Here is a 20732-nt window from a genome sequence, read left to right as displayed (position 1 = left end):
GGGAATTATATTATTGGGCTACAGCCAGCTGGCAAACCCAGTATTGAGATAGCTTCTTTGACTCAACTTTATGGAGTACATCCACAATGTCCACTCAAAGTGCAACCCTGAAACAAATACACAGACTTTATTGATGCACAAATACATTTTCCAGCAAAGACAGAAGTGATTTAAAATCACACAACTTCCCGGGGCAGCCAGTGTCTGTGTACTTCAGACAGGAAGCTGGAAAGTGGTGTAGCGGGCTGGGTCACAGGATTAAGGCGCAAAAAGCTCACCAACAAGGAGCTAGGTAGGAAGGTCAGTGAGGAAGACAGGGCTTAGAAGAGGAAGAGAAGGGTAGGAGACTTTCGGGGAGAAGCAGGAGGCAGCTCAGGGAAGGGGAGCTGGCCTCAGATCACATGCAGGGGTGACTATGCCAGACGTCTCCAGGCCTCCATTGGTTCAGCTGGGCCTGCTCCAGAGGAAGAAGTTGCACCGGGAGGAGGGATCAGTGGGAGGACCCCGGGGCCTGGCACACATGTAGAAGCGGCGGCCCAGGTTGGGTCCTGGCTTCTTCACAGTACGCATCACACATGGCTCCCTGTGGCCCCCACAGAGGGGTGTGCGCAAGGGCCCCGCCAGCACAGACTTCCAGAATGAGGTCCGTACCTCCTTCTCATCTTTGGCTTCTGAAGCCTTGGCCCGCCCCTTCACCACTTTGACCACTGCTTCCTCTTCTGAAGTCTTCGGGGTCATGAGGGTGCTCATCAGTGGTGGGCTAGGCAGTTCTATGTCAGGAGAGGCTTGGGGACAGTTAGGGGAGGGCTGAAAGTAGCTCTTCAGGTTTTTCTGGCCTCTGCCAGAGCCAGCCTGACTAGGCCGAGGCCTGGTTGAGTGCACTTGGGCTTTGTTTTGGCACGTCTGTACCCGGGTTTGATTGTTGTGCTGCAGCACCGACTGCTCCAACACAGGACTTTGTTCGAGAGGAACTAGGAAGCGAAGGATCTTGAGCTGGGTGCCTGCAAACTCAGGGAGAAAGCGGGTGCACAGAGGTGGGCACTGTTTTGCGGGTACAGAGGACACACTCAAGACTGCACCCACAGGGCAGTGGTCAGAGCCCATCACCTCAGGAAGCAGAAAAGAGGCCTGAAAGGTGTCTATGACCAGGGTCCTGTCCCCTAGCACATAGTCAAGTCGGGAGCCATAGTTGAGATGGCGGGCGCCGGTCACTGCTGACCAGCAGGTGAAGGCCCCCTCCTGCTTTGGTTGGAAGCAGCGGTAGCTATCAATGAAGGGCCCTACATGAGAGGCAGACTGGCACCCCAAGTTACTGAGCAAGCTGTCCATCCACTTGCGCCCTGGATCCTCTTCAAAGCATTCCTAGGTGAGGAGGAAAGGGGGTTGGAAGAGAGAGAGACAGAACTAGATACCTAGAACTGGAAGGGACTTAGACTAACTGCTGCATTTTGCAAATAAGAAAATTTGGTTGTCCCAAGAGGACTACTGCTGAAGGTCACACAGTCCAGAATTGGCAGAGCTGGGATTCTGATTTTCATCCTTACTTATTTAAAAGACCATGCTTCTTTTTCCCTCTGCACGAGCTTGCATTTATCTTGCATTGGTCCATCAATGGCAAATCTGAAAGTTTGTTTAATCAGAGCAATTCCCAGAACTGCTTTTTAAAATGACGGAAAACAGGAAGTTAAAAAAGTGTTTGCCTCTAGGAAGTAGGGCTGGGGTTAAGAGTTAGGAAGACTGTCAGCTTCTTCCTTTAAACCCTCTGGCACTATTTGGTTCATCTAGTGTGTCAAAGCCCTCAATGACCATTCCTACCTTCTGAGCTGAGGACCTGCAAGGATCCAGGTCTGAATACTTCCTTAGGCTCTGATCCCCAATCCATCATCCATCAGTCCATCCATTCACTCCACCTACCCACCCACTCATTCAATGCAAGGAATGTTCATGGAATACCTATTATGTGCCAAGCATGATGCCAGGGACAAAGTAGGAACCTGATCTACTCCTGGGGACCAAGGAGACTTCCTTTCGAGAAGTGATCTGGAAGGGAGGTGTGCGGGCTGAGCAAGAGTAACCTAGGTGGAGGGTGCTCCCAACTTTAAGAATAGTCTCTGTGCTGGGCCTGTGGAGGGAGTGTGCTGTGTACCCAAAAGACTTGAGGAAAGACCAGACTTGAGACCAGAATACCAGCAGGAAATGGCTGCCATAGTCACAGTGCAAGCAAGATGATGGTCACTTGGGCTAGGGTGGGTGCCAGAGGAGACAGAAACATGAAATTATGAGATGATTTGTAGCTAGAATCAACAGTACTTGCAGACTAACTGAATGTGGGAAGTGGAGTAAGAAAGAAAGACAATACTAGCACAATTCCCAGGCTTTAAGTTGAAGCAACCAAGGGGATGACAGTGCCATTTAGAGAAACGACAAGACTAAAAGAGCAAGCCTGGTGGAAAGTGGAAATGTTCTGCTATTTTGGAAAGACCGTAAGTCATCTTAGCTGGCACTATTAGTTCTCTTTCCCTGGAGGAGAAAATGAAGGAGGTATACATCAGAGATCTAGGCTACCTCTGAACTAAGTAGAGAAGGCATAAAGGTGTATGATGCTATCACAGGAATCTGAAACAACACACTGAATGAATGCATAAGAGGAATGAGGCAGGGAGGGACTGAAGGCTAGCACTTTGTAGCATTCTCTCCGCTCCCCACCACAACACCACCACCATTCTCTCACTTCTGCTCATTTCCCAGCTGGAAGCCATATCTACATTTATGTAGCTCTTCTGCAAATTAATCAAGGAATATTCCCATGGTCCTTCTCTAAGCCAAGCCCAGTGCTGAGTGGGACTGTGCCAACATAAATCACTGATCCCCCATCATGAGACATAAGGCAAGCCAAGATGAAAGCTGGCTTGTAGATTCTAGGGCAGTGGTTCTCAAGCCTGGCTGCACGATAAAGTCACACTGGGGGCTTTTAGAACGTGCCACTACCCTGGCCCCACACCCGAGAGTTCTGAGTTCATTAGTCTGCAGAAGTGCTAAGATATTGATATTTTTGTTCTAATATGCAGTTAGGGGCTGAAAACCATGGGCCTAGGGGGACTTAGAGATAAGAGGCTCATATAACAAAAAGACAGAGACGGGGTCATGTCCACCAATTCAGGGCACAGTGAGAAAAGCCAGAATGAGAATAACTTTTACAACAGGCCGACAGGAGACAACCTGTCTAGAGAGGACAAAATGTGTAGGGACACTGAAGGTGGAAATAGAGACAGGTCACAGTCCATGGAGAGCCCTGAATGCTAGGTCTCCATGTTTTCTCTGTATCACAGAGGTAACCAGGAGGTACTGAAAGTTCATAAACAAGAAACACAGTGTATTAAGGAAATGACCAAGGCAATGTGGAATTCACAGTCCTTGAAAACATCTGACCCACAACAACTCTCCAGCCCCACCTTCTGCCACTCACCTCCCTTCCCGTGTCACTGAGAAGAAAGGGACTTGTGGTTCCCCAAGCACACAATGCAAATTCTCACCTTGAAACCTTTGTCCATGCTAAAATGCTTCGCTACTTCAAAGCTGTTCTACTCGTCTGTTAAGATTCAGCCATTTTTAGCTGCCTGTCCTGATGTCTGAGCTCACCTAGGACTCCCATCTCTGAGCTCCCGTAGCTTTCTGGGATGCCATCTGTGTCTCTGCTCTGAGAATACCATCCTATAATTGGCCAGCCATGTGTCTGTAGCCCACCACCATGCTGGACAGCTCCTAGGAGCCAAGAGTTGGGTCTGACTCCTGAGTCCTCAGTATGTGGCAGAGTCAGTATTGTCTATTGAATGAACGACCAATCCTCAGTACTATAAGAATAGTATTGCAAACCAAGCTCCACTTTCCCATAAAGGAAGCTGTCCCTGGGCCAAAAACTCAGCATTGGTTGGCTGTACAAACAGAATCAGTCAAGTGGGGCCAGGCACCTAGAGGTAGCCTTACCAGGTTGACTGCGTCCCAGTGGTCAATGGGGCGGTGGGCTGTATTCAGGTCACCCAGAATGATCACATGGCTGAAAAACACAATATGGGATTGTTAGAAAGGGGTACAGCAGTCCTGGCCCGTATACTTTTTCCTGGGCCCATGAGCTCAGACAGGCCACCCCCCATATTGAGGCTTCCTAGCCAACAGCAACTCATAGCAGCCTACGTCTCCAATCTTACCACAACCTTGCTGCCTTTCATATCTGACCAACCCAATTCTGATCTCCAAAGGTGACAGTGTTCCATGTTTGACATGACTGCCTCACTGATCAGTACCTAATGGGCATTTTTCTTATCCTTCAATCAAGGGGAGGTGAGCTCAAATACCACCTCCCCTTGATTGCTCTAACCCACCCTCACTTTCCTGTCCTTCCCTGGAACAAGACTTTCCTTTGCTTCCAGGAAGTTTACCATTCTCATCTCATTTCACCCTTAAAACTATTCTGTGGGGTAGAAACAATATCCCTTTGTCTCTGAGTTCTTTGGAAAGGGTCGATATTCCTTTCAATGGAGCTTAACACAGGGCTGGGCACCCAGGACCGACTCAAGGAAGCCTTGCTGCCTAGGCTTGCAGTACCTGCCTGCCGCCAGGAGGGCTTCTGCTCGGATTTGCAGCAAACGATAGAAGCGCATCTTAAAGACTAGCCGCTCAGGCCTCCCAGGGTCCGCATGGGGGCAGTACACGTTGATTAGGGTCAAGATCCTCTCCTTCCCTTCCCATGTGCTGGAGAAAAGAGAAACCTTCAAAAGGGGTCAGTTTCAAACCTCCCCTTCTGTCCCTTCCCCATACCATATGGCTTCCATTTGGTGACTGCCTGGGATGGAAAAGAAAGGGGTTAAAGAGACACAAATGAGCTGACATGAAGGACCTGGGGACTGACTACTGGTAAGGCAGGGAGAGGGACATCTAAGGATAACCACCAGGTAATGGCGCTGCTATTCACAAAGAGAACACCCAGAAAGAGAGAAACCTGGGGCAGTGAGTTCAGCACTAAGTTGCTTTTGAGATGTCTATGGTAATAAGGGCTGGATCACCAGGCCAGCCCCACACTGTAGAGATGGAAACTCAAGCCTCAGAGGTGGAAAAATTTGCCAGGGTCACACACTGAGCAGCCCAGCCAGGACTAATCAGGAAAGGCAAATTTGGAAACTTCACCACGGTGCATGTATGTTTATAGGGCAAGCCTTAGAATCTTCACACTCAAAGAGTAGCACCAGCAGTGCTCAGTAGCAGGGAGATATGAGCTATTACCGGATCTTATGCTGTGTGAGGAGGGCCCGGCCCTCACTATCCAGAGCCCGCAGTTCCTCTTGGGTAAACTCATCCATGTTTCCATAGCAACCAACACTCCCATTCTGGGTGGCAAACAGGCCACTCAGGCCTTCTTCAGCAGCCACTGGGGTAGCGTTGTCCTTACAGAAGGTGGCTACACCTGGGAACAGACAGGGTACTCTGAGCAGACCTGGCAGTCAATAGCCCGTTGCACAGCCAGTCCCACTCCAATTGCCCCCACACAGGTCACCTAAGTCATCTTCATAAAGTGTGGTTCTTGGGGAACCTTATTCAAACCCTGGAGTCTCAGTTCCTGCATCTAAAAAAGCCACAGAATGTTCTAAGTGTTTTATATTGATACATGGTGAGTGCTTGAGAAGTATTAGCAATTATTATTATCACATGAATTAATTCATTTAATCCTCGTAACAGCCCTAGAAGGTAAACATTATCCTCATTTTCTAGCTGAGGAACCTGAGGCACTAAGAGGTAATGTAACTTGCCAGAGGGTGCACAGCTAGGAAATGAGACACGATTCAAACCCTGGGCTTCTGGCTCCACAGTTCACACAATTAAGCACCACACTACTACTGTACTTCTGAGGTCCAGCAGGATAATTCTATCCATAAAAATTATATTTCACATAATTTACTATTATGCAGCTTTAGCTCTGTAAACTAAATGTCTAAATTTCTTATTACCCTCTCATCAAATATTGGAAACCCTTTTCCCCATCTGCCTCCATCACTAATTTAAAGTCCACAGAAAGCCCCATTTACCAGAATAGCCGCTACGGTTGCGGCTGAAGCTGAAATAGGAGTTATAACCCTCAACGATAGCCAGGGGCTCTGTCAGTGCATCCCCTAGGGGGAAAAAAAATGTAAGATTAAGTCAGAGGTAAAACTAGCATCCGAGAAACACAAAGGCCTGGAATTACAGTTGTAGGCTAATTCCTTGCACACATCAGAGCCGGAGTTGGGGGGTGACAGGAATGAAGTATCTATGAGTAGAGGACCACCTAGAAAGATGGGAAATGTCAGAGAGGAAATTGATATCAGAATTAGAAGGCTGGCGGGGGTGGTTAGAAACTATGAAGTGGAGGTGGAGAATTAGATGGGAGATGGAAAGAATCGGAGCTAAGCCTGGGGGTCTGGACGATGGGAGGGAGCTGGGGGTGGGGATGGACATATGAGAGGACAGTGGGAATCTGAGCTAAGGGTGAGAAGTAAGAGAGAGGGAATTAGGGGATCTGAACTGGGGATGGAGGGGAAAGGAATTAGGGGATTCTGAGGGGAGACAGGAGGGTGAAGAAATAAGAGGACATCGAAGCTTGGGGTGGGAAATGAGGTGGGAATTAGGGACTTTCAGCTGGGAGGAGAGATGGGGATAGATAAGGGGTACGGGGTTCTGAGCTGGAGGTGTGAAAAGGAGGCAATTAGAAAGACTGAGCTGGGGTCAAAGGTGGGGTGGGAATTAGAGGATCTGAGCTTGGGGCAAGGATGAAGAATTCGGGGGTTTGACTTGGTGGCGGGGAGATGGACAGCGTATGGAAGGAGGAAATTCAAGGGACTGAGTTTGCGGCCAGAGAATGAGTGGGAATCTGACTAGATATGGGGTTTCGAGAAGGAGCTAGTTTGCTGAAGACAGGAAATGGAGTGCAACCGGGGATCTAGCTAGGGTGGGAAATGGGAGTTTAAGAGGGAAGAGACCTGGGTCTAAGGGCAGGACTCTAAGAATAGGAAACTGGGAAAGTAAAATTACATGGGACAGGGGGCAAAAGTTAGCGGGAAAGAAAAAGTATGCAGGGATCCTGGAATCCAGAGCGCTCACTGGTCACTTTGGTTTCCTGGAGACAGACGATATCGGCATCCAGCTCGTCCAAAATGCGCCCCACGGCCACGGCGGCACAGTTGCTGGGTTCCTGATTTGCCACCCCTTGCACGGGTCTCCGAATCCCATTGATGTTCCAGCTCACCACGCGCAACATCTTAACAGGCTGGCACACCTCCCAGCCCGCGCCAAACTAGGCGCGAGCGAGTAGCTCGCTGTTCAGAAGTTGGCCACGCCCGCCTTCCGCGCGCGTTTGCGCAGGCGTTCTCGTGCGTACCACAAAAGCGTCTGACGCACGTCGGGCGGGGGCTTCAACTTCCTCAGTTCTCATTGGCGGGAGGAAGAACTGGGTGGACGCTGAAAGAAGCAGAGCGGAAGCCTAGGGGCAATGAATGGCGAAAGGAGTTTCCAGTTGGGCTCCCGCGCGTTCCGTTCGGACACCTGAGTCTCAGTGCGTTTTTCCTCTACTCAGAAGTCCACGTGGTGCGTCCAGTTACTTACAAACGGGATTTTGCCACTTTTTAGGCGACCCTGAGCGGAACTGCTCAGCAGCCAAAGCCCCGCCCTCAATGCGACGGACCGCCTACCTAAGTGCACAGATGGCTGCAGCGCTTGCGCCCCAGGAGTAGCTGGTGCTAAGTGCTCGCGTTGAATGGGGCAAAGGTGGTTGGGGGAGGGAGCAGTAAGAGTCGCTCCACTGAGATAAGACTTAGGAGGAGGGCCTTTGGCTTTATTGGGGCAGAGGGGAGGAGGAGGAGGCTGTCTCAAGCCTGCCCTGTAGCTTTTATTTGTCTTGGCTCTTAACATTCCGAAGGATGTAGCCGGACACATCCTTACTCTTGGTTCTGTTTCTCAGATAAGTGAAATCGAGGCCCAGGAAATGTAAGCTCGTGAGCAGCACTGTCTCCGGATGCATCCATGGCTCTTCTGTATATGTTATCGCATTTAATTCTCAGGACAGCCCTGTTTGGGGCATTGAGGCTAAGTTAGAGATGTCGAGTGAATTCACTTCATTCTCACAGTTCAGTCTCTCTTACACTGAAGTAGTAGAGCCAGGATTCAAACCCTATCTTAATTAGCTCAAGGATTACTTTTCTGAGTGTTTTTACTAACCACACACCACCCCAGTTAAGTCTTTTCCTCTGGGGCCCCACGGCACCCTATGGTCCATTCTGTCACAGTACTTATAATACACAGCTATCATTGACTTCTATTTCTGCTGCCACTAGACTGTCAGCAGCTTGAGAACAATGACCATGTCTGGTTCATCTTGTTAGCCCATCCCCTAATACTGGACACAGTATATATTGGGAAGCAATAGATGTTTGTCAGGTAAATGAATCAACAAAGAAGAATAAATAGCAAGAGCATCAACAGGTTCATGGCTTGTTTTTGAGAGCACAAAAAATAGAAGTAATGGATATGCCCAATGTCCAGGGAAAAGCATAACGATGCATCTTTAGGTTCGTCACCCAGAATTGCAGCATAATTATTTTTTCCCCAGAATTTAAGTGTTAGAACCATCGTCCTCAATGGTTACAGCAAAGACGCAGTAAACTGCTTTTCCTCCTGGAGGACTTAAATTTACCAGTTGTTGCTATCAGAAAATAGCTCTGTGATTAAAATAAAAATTTGTGTGTCCTAAGCTTTTTCATGCTTTGGGGGTTATTGACTCAGAATTGACTCCCATGAACGTGACAACTAGGACAAAGGAAATGAACATTTTTATTGCTCTTGCTTCATATTGTCAGATTGCTTTCCAGTAAGAGATTATGCCCATTTACACTGAAGACCAATCTGAAACTCGGCCCCAGCGAAATCCAGAACTTGCCTGTCTCCATAGCTGGTTTTAATTTCCCTATTCTGCAGTGGCTTGTTAATATTAGTTCTGACCTTTGGGGCAAGGTGAACACATGGTTGGACTGAAGAGAAAAGGCTTCGGGTGGCTCAGGAACTTCTTTGGCAACTACAACAGCTGATATTTCAACAGAGCGCATACCCCCCCCACACACACACGCTTAACAAGGGTACATCCTCAGCCTTCTCAGGGAACCAACGAACACCTCCAGGCTTCCTCTTTGATGTCACCCACTGGACCTGCCTTAGGGTCTGTAAATGCAAGACAACCGAGTGTTGGATAATTAGCGATGGAAGAAAAAACCTCTAGAATAAAAGGTAGGTGAGAAAGAAGGGAAAGTAGGCAGGAGTTACACAAATCCACATGCATTCTTCAGGCCCTCTGGAAAGTTTTCTTTTCGTAGATGGTTGGTTGACGTGTGCATTAAAGGGCATGGGAAAGTGGGGGAAAAGATTATATGTAACCTATTTATATATCTGTATATTTTTAAAAATCCATTCTGGCCTTTGTGGGACCCTGGCCCCCAGGGCAATTCCCTAGCACCTGTGAAAGTCTCTCTAACTTGTTCTGGTCTGGTTTTGAATGAACTGAGTGATTGAGATTATAGCTCTTACCTCCCCACTGATGTGTAAAGTAGGGTTGATTTGCTGTGGCGCTTTGAACAAACTCTCTAGCTTCTCTGGGCATCAGTAGCTTCCTCAGTAAAATGGAAATCAAAGTCTCTAGCCAACGTTCCTCAGAGGGCTGTCACTGTCAAGAAGGGTGGAAAGGCAGAAACCAAAGCTCTTTGGAGACATTTCGGGACTTCCTCGCTCTAAAAGTAGTGATCTTGCTTTTTCATATAGGCTCCACAAGCAATCCCACCCAAAACCCTCCAGCTGCTCTTCTCCCTGTGCGACTACCGTCTGTGGAGAGCCGCTTCCAGGACTAGGATTCAGTGAGGTTTGGGGCCCAGGCATGAGGCCGAAAATAGTGGAGAGATGGTGGGCCAGGACAGTGGCTGAGAAGGAAGGGGATCATAGACTCCTGTCACAGAAGGCCTGACACTCATATACATGCACCTAGCTTGTAAGTGTGTGGTCGATCTCCCCTCACACCTTCATTCTCCACAAATGCATTCATACCCAAACAGTCTGAGAGCTACCAATAGGGAGACCCCATTCATGACTTTATTATCCATCAGCACTGTCATATGCTCCTTTACATAGGATTCTCCCCCCATACACATGCCCTATACTTTGGGAGGGGTACAGGGTCAGGATCTGGGGGCCTTGGGAAATCACATTGTAATCTTTTCTTCCCTAGAGATAGCCCCATTTTAGAATTTTAGACCAAGAGCTACAGGTCAGAGCTTGGTCTTGAATGAGAATCTGGTACTGACTGAACCCTTTCTCTGCCACGAGTTCATTGGCCCTTTTCAGAGAGGACTTAATTCTTGTGTTTATCTGTTTCTGTCCCATTCAAGGGAGAGAAACCTTTCTAGATGCCACCTCCTATCTCAGACAAGTTAGTTCTCCCATCCAATTCCCTGCACAGCTCTCTGTTATAATATTTACCTTGTTGAACTAGGATTAGTTGTCCACAAGTTCATCTCATCTGGGGCAGAGAGATGTAGACTGCACAAACACAATAAGCAAGTGTCTCCTCTGTCCTCTGTGCCAAGACCTGAATTGGACACTGGAAACACAAATTACAGATCACTGAGATCTAGTCTCCATCCTCAAGGAGTTCACAGTCTAGTGGGGAAGCAGACCAGGAAAATACTGGTGGATACTTGCTCAGATAGGAGTAGGTGGGCAATATAAGAACCAAAGACAAGGCCTGTCCCAAGGGTACAGGAGTCACTTCCCAAAGGAAGTGAACATCAAACCGGACCTTGAAAAGTGGGTCAGATTGTGTTGGGAATAGAAGGAGAAAAAATGGCATTTCAGGCGGAGCAAAGGCCAAGAAACAGGAAAACATACCATGTATTTTGGGGCCCAGTGAGTCAGCCAGTGAAGTTTAAGGATGGAGATCTGAGAGACATGGCTGGACAGGTAGGCTGAAGCTTGATTGAGAAGTCTTGAGTACCAAGCTGAGGTCTTTCCGTAAAGCTTGTTTTGATCTCCTGCTTCTGGGATCAGAATTGGTACAGCGAGGAATCTCAAAGCTAATTCCAGGCAATTTTAAGTTAGGTTTTAGAGCCTGGACCCCAGGTTTACCCTTTCAGACTTTGTCAAAAGCCTGCCAGCTTCCTATCTGATTTCCTGCTGCTAAAATTATCCTTCTGCCTGTTGGCAGGGTCATGGGGACAAAATTGTAAACATAGAAGAGACGTTCATGTGACCAGCTAGATTACCTTGAACATGCCACTTCCCCTCCCCAGACTTCAGTTTCCCTGTAAGGCTAACACGGATGTTTGTAAGGATCAAATAAGATAAGGGATATGTTGTTGCTTTGTGGGCAATGGAAAACATACAGGGAAAGGGTTATAATTAAGATTATTAATATTAACAGATTTATAACAGGAAATTTATTAGAATTAAAAGAGTTGTATATCTTACAAAGTCTAGTTCTGAGACTCTAGAGGTTCTGAGCCAACCTGTAAGACCACATTCTTAGATCAGGTGTGTTTGATTAATTAAAGAAAAGCCCTGGCCTGGGAGAAATTAGGTCCCTAGTGTTCTATTCCTGACTTGGCCACTGATTTGCTACATGACCTTAGGATATTTCTAGAAAAATATTTATAGACCTCAATTTTCTTACCTGAGAGGGTGAGATGAAATGATCTCACAAGTCTTTATACAAAATCAAAAGAGTAAAACCAAATTCATCCTTCTAATTGATTTGCAGGAGCTCTTTGCGTATTATAAATGTTAAACCTTTGCCATAATATTGTAAGTTTCCTTAACTGAGGGTTTTCTGTATGGCCAGCATTACAGTAGAAGTTTCAGGTTAGTCAAAGAGGTGTCTTATCATTTACCTCCCACAGGGAGTAACAGTGTTAGATAATATATTTTTAACATTTCCCAGGTTGCTTTACATTTTTTAACACATTGAATCTTCAACAATCCTAAGGAGGGTAGGTACTCCTATCATTCCCATGTTCCAGATAAGAAAACTGAAGCACTGAAAAGTTTAGTCTTCTGCTCATTGTCTCATAGCCAACAAGGGGCAGAGGTAGGATTCCACTCAAGAAATATGGCTCTAGAGCCTATTGCTCTTAACCATCATAATCTGCTGTCTCAGTTGATTCATTTAGATAGGTGGGCTCTGGAATGTATTAAAAATTTGGTATGATTTATACACAACAACTGGAGGAAATCTGACCCTTGTGTAGACTAAGGCTTGCAAATGTATTTTAGGGAACTTCTTAAAAGGCAAAGTGGAACTGAGAACATTTGAGGGCAGGGATTGGAAATTTCTGTCCCCAAGAGATTGCCCTTGTGTAGCCCAGCTCAGTGGAAGAAAGTTGAGCTTCCTCGTAGCCAATCATTGGAGGTTCACTGGGGGTGGGAAGGTTGCAGAAGAGTGAAGTAAGAGCACACTTATGCATCTTCCAGGCAAGCTGTGCAGTTCTATGAGTTCTACACATAAAAGCCTCAAAACAACGGGTCAGGGGAGGGAGAGAGGGGGCAGGTGAGGGTGACTCATCTGGGCTGGATGGCTCTGGCCTATGGACTTGTCCTACTTTGAGGCCATTGCTCTTTGCTCCCTGCTGCAGCCTCCACCCTCTTAAATCTCCATCCTAATCAGTGGCCGAGTCAGGAATAGAGGAACTTTAGTGAAATTTTCTATCAGTTCATGATGCCAATGTCATTCTCCTTAGGGAATCTGACGGTGGCTGACAGTCGTGTGGGCAGAGCTTACCATTCCCCCACCTCCAGCCCCAGGCAATGGCTGCACTCTTCCAAAGGTGTCAGTTTACTCCTATTTATTTAGCCCTTGGCTGGAGAGAGTAGAAAGATGATCAGATAGTGCCCATCTCTTCAAAAGTGCCCCAGGCAGCACATTTCAGGTGGGAGAGGCCCTGTGGCAAGGAAGGCAGCAGAATCCAGAGAAGACAAGGGATGCAAGGCCATTTTGGGTCGGGGAAGCAGAGAAGTAATGGACCTTCCATGTCCAGTTTGGGCCTCTAATTGCCAGCTCAAAACACTGCATTCCCCAGTAGGGACTTTGTGTTTGTGTTTTTGTCCTTGGGAACCTTGCATTTCTGATGTAAATCTTGATTTCTGGGTTGGAGCTTGACATTCTACTTAGGCCAATTTTTTAATTTCAAAGCTGGGAAAGCCGCTGAGACCTACCTCCATCACCTTTGCCTCTCTACCCCACACAGGCTGTAAGCATATGATCTTTGGTCTTTTATTTGCATACTCTATTAGTCTTGTCTTCATTGGAGGGAAGTGACTGGTCAGACCTGGGATGTGTTGCTGGCTGCCTTCCTTGTTGGGCTCCAACTTACCTCCTATGTACACAGCCCTTGGAGTTCAGAGGCCTCTCCTGACCTCTGCCCAACCTCTTGCTCTCTGCACCCAATACCCCGAATACATACAGGAGCAGAGGCAGGCTAGGACCAGAGGAAAGAGGAGAGGGGACTGAAGACAGACTTTGAGAGGGCTTAGAAACCCAGTGCACCCCCTCTCCCAGCCCTGTCCACCTGCTGCTGTGACCACAGTGAGAGAAAAGACAGCTAGTAAGATAGGAAGTGAGGCCGGGTACCTTGTGGGCAGTGATGTCATTAGCTGCGACTCCTAAGATGTCTCCAGAGATGGGAGAGCTCACCCAAACCAGGTTGCAGAAGATCTGGATTCCACACAGCAGCGGCAGCAGCAGGCTGCATCGGAGAAGGGGCTGTAAGTGGGGTTTACTTCCGTGGGTTTCAAGGTGGTGGTGGTAGAGTGGGTGTAGAAAAGCAAAGGATGCACCTTCCCTTAACATACACTCCCACCTCAACCTGAAAGTTGGAGTAGATGAACAACTGAATGAAATAGAGGCTAGTGTCAAAAAGGTGAGGAAAGAATGAGAGAGAAGACAACCGGAAAGAAAGAGATGAAGACAGAGAAGGAGGATTAGGTTAAGACCATCTTAATCAGAGGGATCTTTAGGAACTTTTCATTTCTTAGGCAGAGCTTGTTTGGAATGCTTCTTGTTTAGAATTTAAGATTTCTAGTTCAGGACTGTTCAGTGATAGCCTAGTATGTTTCATTTTGGTGACTTCTGTGAAGTGTCTGGGACTTGGTCTTGTATGACTGATAGTGCCTGGGTGAAATAAGGTGATGGCTCCTGGCATCATCTCTCAGGGGACAGGTGCTGCATACACAACAGTGCCATGTCACTGGTCAGTATTGCTCCTCTCCTTTCTCAGGCCTTTTCTGAGTCTGTACCTGCCTAGGTTGGGAAACACTTCATGTCCTGTCTCCAGTGTTGGCTTTCTGGGACATATGGACTTCCTTGCTGCTCTGGGAATTTGAGAGAGACAGTCTCTCAGGGCCAGCCCACTGGTGTGGTGCTCACTTTGGAAATTTAAGAAAGATCAAGGGCAAAAGAAAAGTAAACAAAACCTGGACATATTTAAAAAGAAACTGGAGTATACCATTTCCCATAGATAACAGACGACAGTGGTGGACCAAGGTGCATCCAGCCCAGGGATTGTGGCCTGAATGGCCATAAGGTGGGTTAAGATAAGGCAGCTGTGGACTGTGGGACTCAGACACCCCAAAGGCCAGCTAACCAAGTTTCCACTCTGCTAATGCTAGAGGAAGCCCAGGCTTAGGGATATTGGGGGTAGCAGTAGTTGCTTAGAGGATCCAGGAGCATATAGAATGTTAAATATAGTTATAATATACAGGATGTAGGGTGTGGGTGGAGGAAGAGAGACAAAAAAGACTAGGCTTCTGTTCTCTCTCTTTCTTATCTCCACCAGCTCTCACACTCAACTGGAGATCTAGGAGCCTGGAGACTGAGAGGTACTCTCACCCAGCCAGCCACTCTTGGCCTTTTCCAAGGGGCTGTTTAGTTGACAAGCAAGCCATTCTCTGCATACACGGGTCCTCCAGAGCTAGAATGCTTATAGTCCTGGGAACTGTGTCTTTCAAGTTGGAGAGATAATATACATAAATCATCTAATATAGTCTCTATCAAATAGAAGATGAAAAATAAATACGTGCTCACTTTAGTTTGGAGCATCACTTCCCTCAGCTATAAAACAGAATTAATGCCTATGACCCAGTGTTACTGGGAGTAATTCACTGATTCAGAGGTTCTGGATCCAGACTGCTTAGGTTTGAGTCTCAGCTCTGTCTCCCCCTGTGTCTGTGACCTTGGACAACTCTTTTAACCTCTCTGGGCTTCTCTGTTTCCTCACCTGTAAAAGGAAGTTAATAACAGTGTAGTTGTGAAGATTAGATGAGCTGAAGCATATGACATGCTTAGAAGAGTGTCCAGCACATAGTACACACTCAGTAATTGTTAATTATCCTAATTCTTATTGTTCTTGTTATTTAAACAAGAAAGTGGGTGTGTGGTCTTATTTACCATCATATCCTCAACATCAGGCCCTGATCCTGGCACATAGTAGATGTAAATTGTCACTCAGTAAATGGTCACTCTGTGCCACTTCCACTCTACCACTCACCATAGCCAAAAATGGGGCTCTGTGTGCACAAGACAGTCACTCATTAATATTTGACTAAATTTTATCAGACCATAGATGCAAAAAAACTTAGATAGTGGTTGCCAAGTCTGGGCAATGTCTGGTTCACCTCTTGCTAGGGAGGCCAGTCTATTCGTCCCTGTAAGGTCTGAATCACCTTTTCCTTGGAGCATCCTCTCTAGAAGACACACAGTCACTTAATGTTATTCTGAAGATTAAATACATTAACATGTAAAGTACTTGAACAGCTGTGCATATTCTTTTCTCATCCAACATTATGTTTATGTGAACCACCCATGTTATTGTTGCAAGCAGTTGTAGTTTGTTTATTCCCCTTGTGAATATCCCACAGTTTATTTATCCATCTTACTATTGTTGAGCATTTGAGTAGTTTCTAATTTTTGATTATGAACAGTAATCCAATGGGCATTCTTGTACCTTTATCCTGGTAGAGCAAGTCCCTCCATCTTGTCCTTTTTATGGAGTGTCTTGGCTATTCTTGGCCCAGTGCTCTTCTCCATAAATTTTGGAATCAGCTTTCCAAGTTACACACACACACACACACACACACACACACACACACGAGAGAGAGAGAGAGAGAGAGAGAGAGAGAACTTTTGGGATTTTGATGGAAATTACATTCAATCTGTAAATCAAATCAATTTGAGGAGAGTTGCCATCTTTGTGATGGTGAGTCTTCCCTAAACATGGTATATCACTCCATATATTCAGACTTTTTCATGTTGAGTGAAGTTTTATAATTTAATCTATAAAAGGCTTGCATGCCATTGTAAGATTTTTTGACTTATTTTTGTTGCTATGTTAAATAGTACCTTTTTAGAAAATTAAATTTTATAGCAGTATGTTGCTAATGTATACAACTGTACTTGTTTTTCATGTAATGAATTTGTAACTAGCAAACCTGCTAAACTTTCTTATGAGTTTTGATAATTTGTATGCAAATGATAGCTTTCATTTTTCCCCACAATCCTTATTTTTATCTTTTTCTTATATTATTACACTGCTAAGACCTCCCACCTTTAATACACACACACGAGATGTGCAGTACATGTTGAAAAGAAATGTTAATAGTGTATATTCTTATGCTGATCCCGATTTTAAGTTTCACCATTGAGTAAATTTGCTGTAGTTTTTTTGGTAGATATCATTTAATAGGTTAAAAAGGTTCCTGTGTATTCTGAGTTTGCCAGTACAATTTTTAAAACATGAGTGAATATTGAATTTTATTAAACATGTTTTCTGTATTCAATGAAATGACATTAATTTTCTATTTTAACCCATTAATGTGGTACATTACATTAGAGATTTTCTTGTGTTGAAATAATCTTGCAGTCCTGGGATAAATAAAAACTTCTGAATTTCTTTCACTAATATTTTGTTTAGGATTTTAGCATTTTACTCAGGAAAGAGATTGGCCTGTAATTTTTCCAAGAGTGTCAAGATTATAGTAACCTCATAAAATCAGGTAGGAACTATTTCCTTTCATTCTGTCCTCTGACAGAGGTTGTCTGCAGAACTAGCCATTCCTCAAATATTTTACTTGGCAGCATTTCCAGGTAAAACCATTTGGACCTGGTGTCTCCTTTAATATTTTAACTGATACAATCTCTTTTATCAGTTATAGAATCCTTTCAGTTTGCTATTTCCACTAAAGTCAGCTTTCTTAAGCTTTCCTAAGTCATGGTTTTCTAGGAATTTTTCTACTTCCCATCAGTTTTCAAATTTATTTTGTGTAAAGTTTTTTGTATCTTTTTTAAATCTCTGTTCCATTTGTAGTTATAGCTTCTCTTTTGTTATATTGTTTATTTGCACCTTCTTTTCTTCTCGATCAATCTTGCTATAAGTTTGACACTTTTATAATTCTTCTAAAATAATCAACTTTTGACTCTTTGATCCTTTCTGTTATCTTTATTTTCTATTTAACTAGTTTTTCGTCATTATTCTGTTTCTCCTACTTTCTTTGGATTCATTCTGTTGCTCTTTTTTAACTAGTAGGGTTGCATGCTGCTCAGGTCATTCATTTTCAGACTTTCTTCTTTTCTAATTTACGTATCCAATGCTATAATTGGCCTACTAAACAGGGCTGATATTCCACAGATTCACAATCGTATGGCCATATGAATTTTCAAAATATTTCTAGTCCATTTTATAAATAGGCACTGTCCCAGGCTTTTTTAGTCTCTCTGACACTTACCCAGTTACCCTGGCCACCTCAAATCCTTTCCCAGGACAGCCAGGACCTACTGATTATCTTCTAGCAACTAAAGGATTAATGCCTACCACAGCAGGAGGTCTGCAGTACTTGGTGCCAGCCCCTGGACCAGCTTCTGTTTTGATAGATCAGTGCTCTTGGCATTTCCATTTTAATTCCATTCTAGTCAGAGAATAAACTTTGTATTATTTCAGTTCTTTGAAATCTGTTGATACTTGCTTTATGGACCAACTTATGGAAAATTTTGGTAAATGTTCCATGAGCACTTGAAAAGAATGTGCATTTTACAGTTGTGTTTGGTGTACTATATACCTCGATTAAGTTGTGTTTGTTAATCTGGCTCAAATGTTCTATATTCTTCTGGGGTTTTGGCTGCCTGTTGATATGGAAAATTTGTTAATGTCTCCTTGTATTTCTGTCAATCTTGAAAGTTCGTAGTTACAAACAGATTTAGAATTGCTATATCTTCCTTGTGAATTGAATATTTTATCACCATGTAAGGAAATTATTAACTCTGGTAATACCTGGTAATTTGGTATCATTGATGTTTTTGCCCTATAATCAATCTTTTTTTCTCATATTAATATACCTACTAGCTAATATACCTATTAGCTTTATTTAGCTTAATATTTGCCTGGTATGTGTTTTCCTACATTTAAAAAAATTGTTTTTGATAGAGATATAATTCACATACCATAAAATTCACCATTTTGAAGTATACAGGCAGTGCTTTTGAGTATATTCACATAGTTGTATAACCATCACCACTAATTCCAGAACATTTTCTTTATGCCAAAAAGGAATTCCATACTCTAGACTCACTCCAGACGAACCCCTCCCCTTAGCCCCTGGCAAGCACTAATCTACTTTCAGTCTCTAAGGATTTGCCTATTCTGGACATTTTATAAAAGGGGAGTCATACAGTATGTGGCCTTTTGTATCTGGCTCGTTTCTTTGGGCATGATGTTTTAAAGGTTAATCCATGTTGTAGCATGCGAAGTCACAAAGATTTATGCCTAAACTTTTTTCTTTTTTTCTTTTTTTTTTTTTTCTTCTTGTACTTTAGGTTCTAAGGTACATGTGCATAACGTGCAGGTTTGTTACATATGTATATTTGTGCCATGTTGGTGTGCTGCACCCATCAACTCGTCAGCACCCATCAATTCATCATTTATATCATGTATAACTCCCGAGTGCAATCCCGCCCCCCTCGCCCCTCCCCATGATAGGCCCCGGTGTGTGATGTTCCCCTTCCCGAGTCCAAGTGATCTCATTGTTCAGTTCCCACCTATGAGTGAGAACATGCGGTGTTTGGCTTTCTCTTCTTGTGATAGTTTGCTAAGAATGATGGTTTCCAGCTGCATCCATGTCCCTACAAAGGACGCAAACTCATCCTTTTTTATGGCTGCATAGTATTCCATGGTATATATGTGCCACGTTTTCTTAATCCAGTCTATCACAGATGGACATTTTGGTTGATTCCAAGTCTTTGCTATTGTGAATAGTGCTGCAATAAACATACGTGTGCATGTGTCTTTGTAGTAGAATAATTTATAATCCTTTGGGTGTATACCCAGTAGTGGGATGGCTGGGTCATATGGTACATCCAGTTCTAGATCCTTGAGGAATTGCCATACTGTTTTCCATAATGGTTGAACTAGTTTACAATCCCACCAACAGTGTAAAAGTGTTCCTATTTCTCCACATCCTCTCCAACAACTGTTGTTTCCTGATTTTTTAATGATTGCCATTCTAGCTGGTGTGAGATGGTATCTCATTGTGGTTTTGATTTGCATTTCTCTGATGGCGAGTGATGATGAGCATTTTTTCATGTGTCTGTTGGCTGTATGAATGTCTTCTTTTGAGAAATCTCTGTTCATATCCTTTGCCCACTTTTTGGTGTGGTTGTTTGTTTTTTTCTTGTATATTTGTTTGAGTTCTTTGTAGATTCGGGATATTAGCCCTTTGTCAGATGAGTAGATTGCAAAAATTTTCTCCCATTCTGTAGGTTGCCTGTTCACTCTGATGATAGTTTCTTTTGCTGTGCAGAAGCTCTTTAGTTTAATTAGATCCCATTTGTCAATTTTGGCTTTTGCTGCCGTTGCGTTTGGTGTTTTAGACATGAAGTCCTTGCCCATGCCTATGTCCTGAATGGTACTACCTAGATTTTCTTCTAGGGTTTTTATGGTATTAGGTCTAACATTTAAGTCTCTAATCCATCTTGAATTAATCTTCGTATAAGGGGTAAGGAAAGGATCCAGTTTCAACTTTCTACTTATGGCTAGCCAATTTTCCCAGCACCATTTATTAAATAGGGAATCCTTTCCCCATTTCTTGTTTCTCTCAGGTTTGTCAAAGATCAGAGGGCTGTAGATGTGTGGTATTATTTCTGAGGACTCTGTTCTGTTCCATTGGTCTATAGCTCTGTTTTGGTACCAGTACCATGCTGTTTTGGTTACTGTAGCCTTGTAGTATAGTTTGAAGTCAGGTAGCGTGACGCCTCCAGCTTTGTCCTTTTGACTTAGGATTGTCTTGGCAATGCGGGCTCTTTTTTGGTTCCATATGAACTTTAAAGCAGTTTTTTCCAATTCTGTGAAGAAACTCATTGGTAGCTTGATGGGGATGGCATTGAATCTATAAATAACCTTGGGCAGTATGTCCATTTTCACGATATTGATTCTTCCTATCCATGAGCATGGTATGTTCTTCCATTTGTTTGTGTCCTCCTTCATTTCACTGAGCAGTGGTTTGTAGTTCTCCTTGAAGAGGTCCTTGACATCCCTTGTAAGTTGGATTCCTAGGTATTTTATTCTCTTTGAAGCAATTGTGAATGGAAGTTCATTCCTGACTTGGATCTCTGCTTGTCTGTTACTGGTGTATAA

The 20732-nt window shown here is 44.5% G+C and overlaps 2 protein-coding genes and 1 long non-coding RNA gene across 10 annotated transcripts in view; 1 reads left to right on the top strand and 2 right to left on the bottom strand.

The window, feature by feature from the left end:
• Window positions 1-102: 102 nt before the first annotated feature.
• Window positions 103-7662, bottom strand: APEX2 (apurinic/apyrimidinic endodeoxyribonuclease 2). Of its 3 annotated transcripts, none has more exons than XM_010356918.2 (6): window positions 7129-7662; window positions 6078-6161; window positions 5278-5458; window positions 4603-4749; window positions 3985-4054; window positions 103-1362 (listed from the first exon to the last, which is right to left on the bottom strand). In XM_010356918.2, the coding sequence occupies exons 1-6, from the start codon at window positions 7283-7285 to the stop codon at window positions 445-447; spliced, it is 1557 nt and encodes a 518-aa protein (XP_010355220.1). In that variant the 5' UTR covers window positions 7286-7662; the 3' UTR covers window positions 103-444. The 3 variants fall into 3 exon arrangements, with proteins under 3 accessions (XP_010355220.1, XP_030789770.1, XP_030789771.1); XM_030933910.1 differs by having other exon boundaries at window positions 104-1362; window positions 7060-7177; XM_030933911.1 differs by lacking the exon at window positions 5278-5458 and having other exon boundaries at window positions 104-1362; window positions 7129-7333.
• Window positions 7663-9135: 1473 nt separating this feature from the next.
• LOC115898609 lies at window positions 9136-11206 on the bottom strand. The gene is made up of 4 exons (XR_004058298.1): window positions 10951-11206; window positions 10543-10663; window positions 9601-9736; window positions 9136-9237 (listed from the first exon to the last, which is right to left on the bottom strand). It is a non-coding gene; the product is annotated as an uncharacterized LOC115898609 (long non-coding RNA).
• The window catches only part of PFKFB1 (6-phosphofructo-2-kinase/fructose-2,6-biphosphatase 1), a 74855-nt gene continuing 63343 nt past the window's right edge, over window positions 9221-20732 (top strand). For 4 of the 6 annotated variants that reach the window (XR_004058297.1, XR_004058296.1, XM_030933610.1 and 1 more), the window contains exon 1: window positions 13464-13818. Coding sequence is in view for 4 of the 6 variants with exons in the window: in XM_030933610.1 (XP_030789470.1) it covers window positions 13698-13818 (121 nt within the window). In the remaining 2 variants the exon portion in view is untranslated. Of the gene's footprint in view, window positions 9304-13437; window positions 13819-20732 lie in introns of those variants that run through there. The other 2 variants (XM_030933612.1, XM_030933611.1) reach the window with 2 other exon arrangements.

This window comes from Rhinopithecus roxellana, chromosome 7 (assembly GCF_007565055.1).
Source record: "Rhinopithecus roxellana isolate Shanxi Qingling chromosome 7, ASM756505v1, whole genome shotgun sequence".
Classification (NCBI taxonomy): Eukaryota; Metazoa; Chordata; class Mammalia; order Primates; family Cercopithecidae; genus Rhinopithecus; species Rhinopithecus roxellana.
This window is presented reverse-complemented; position numbering and strand designations above follow the sequence as displayed.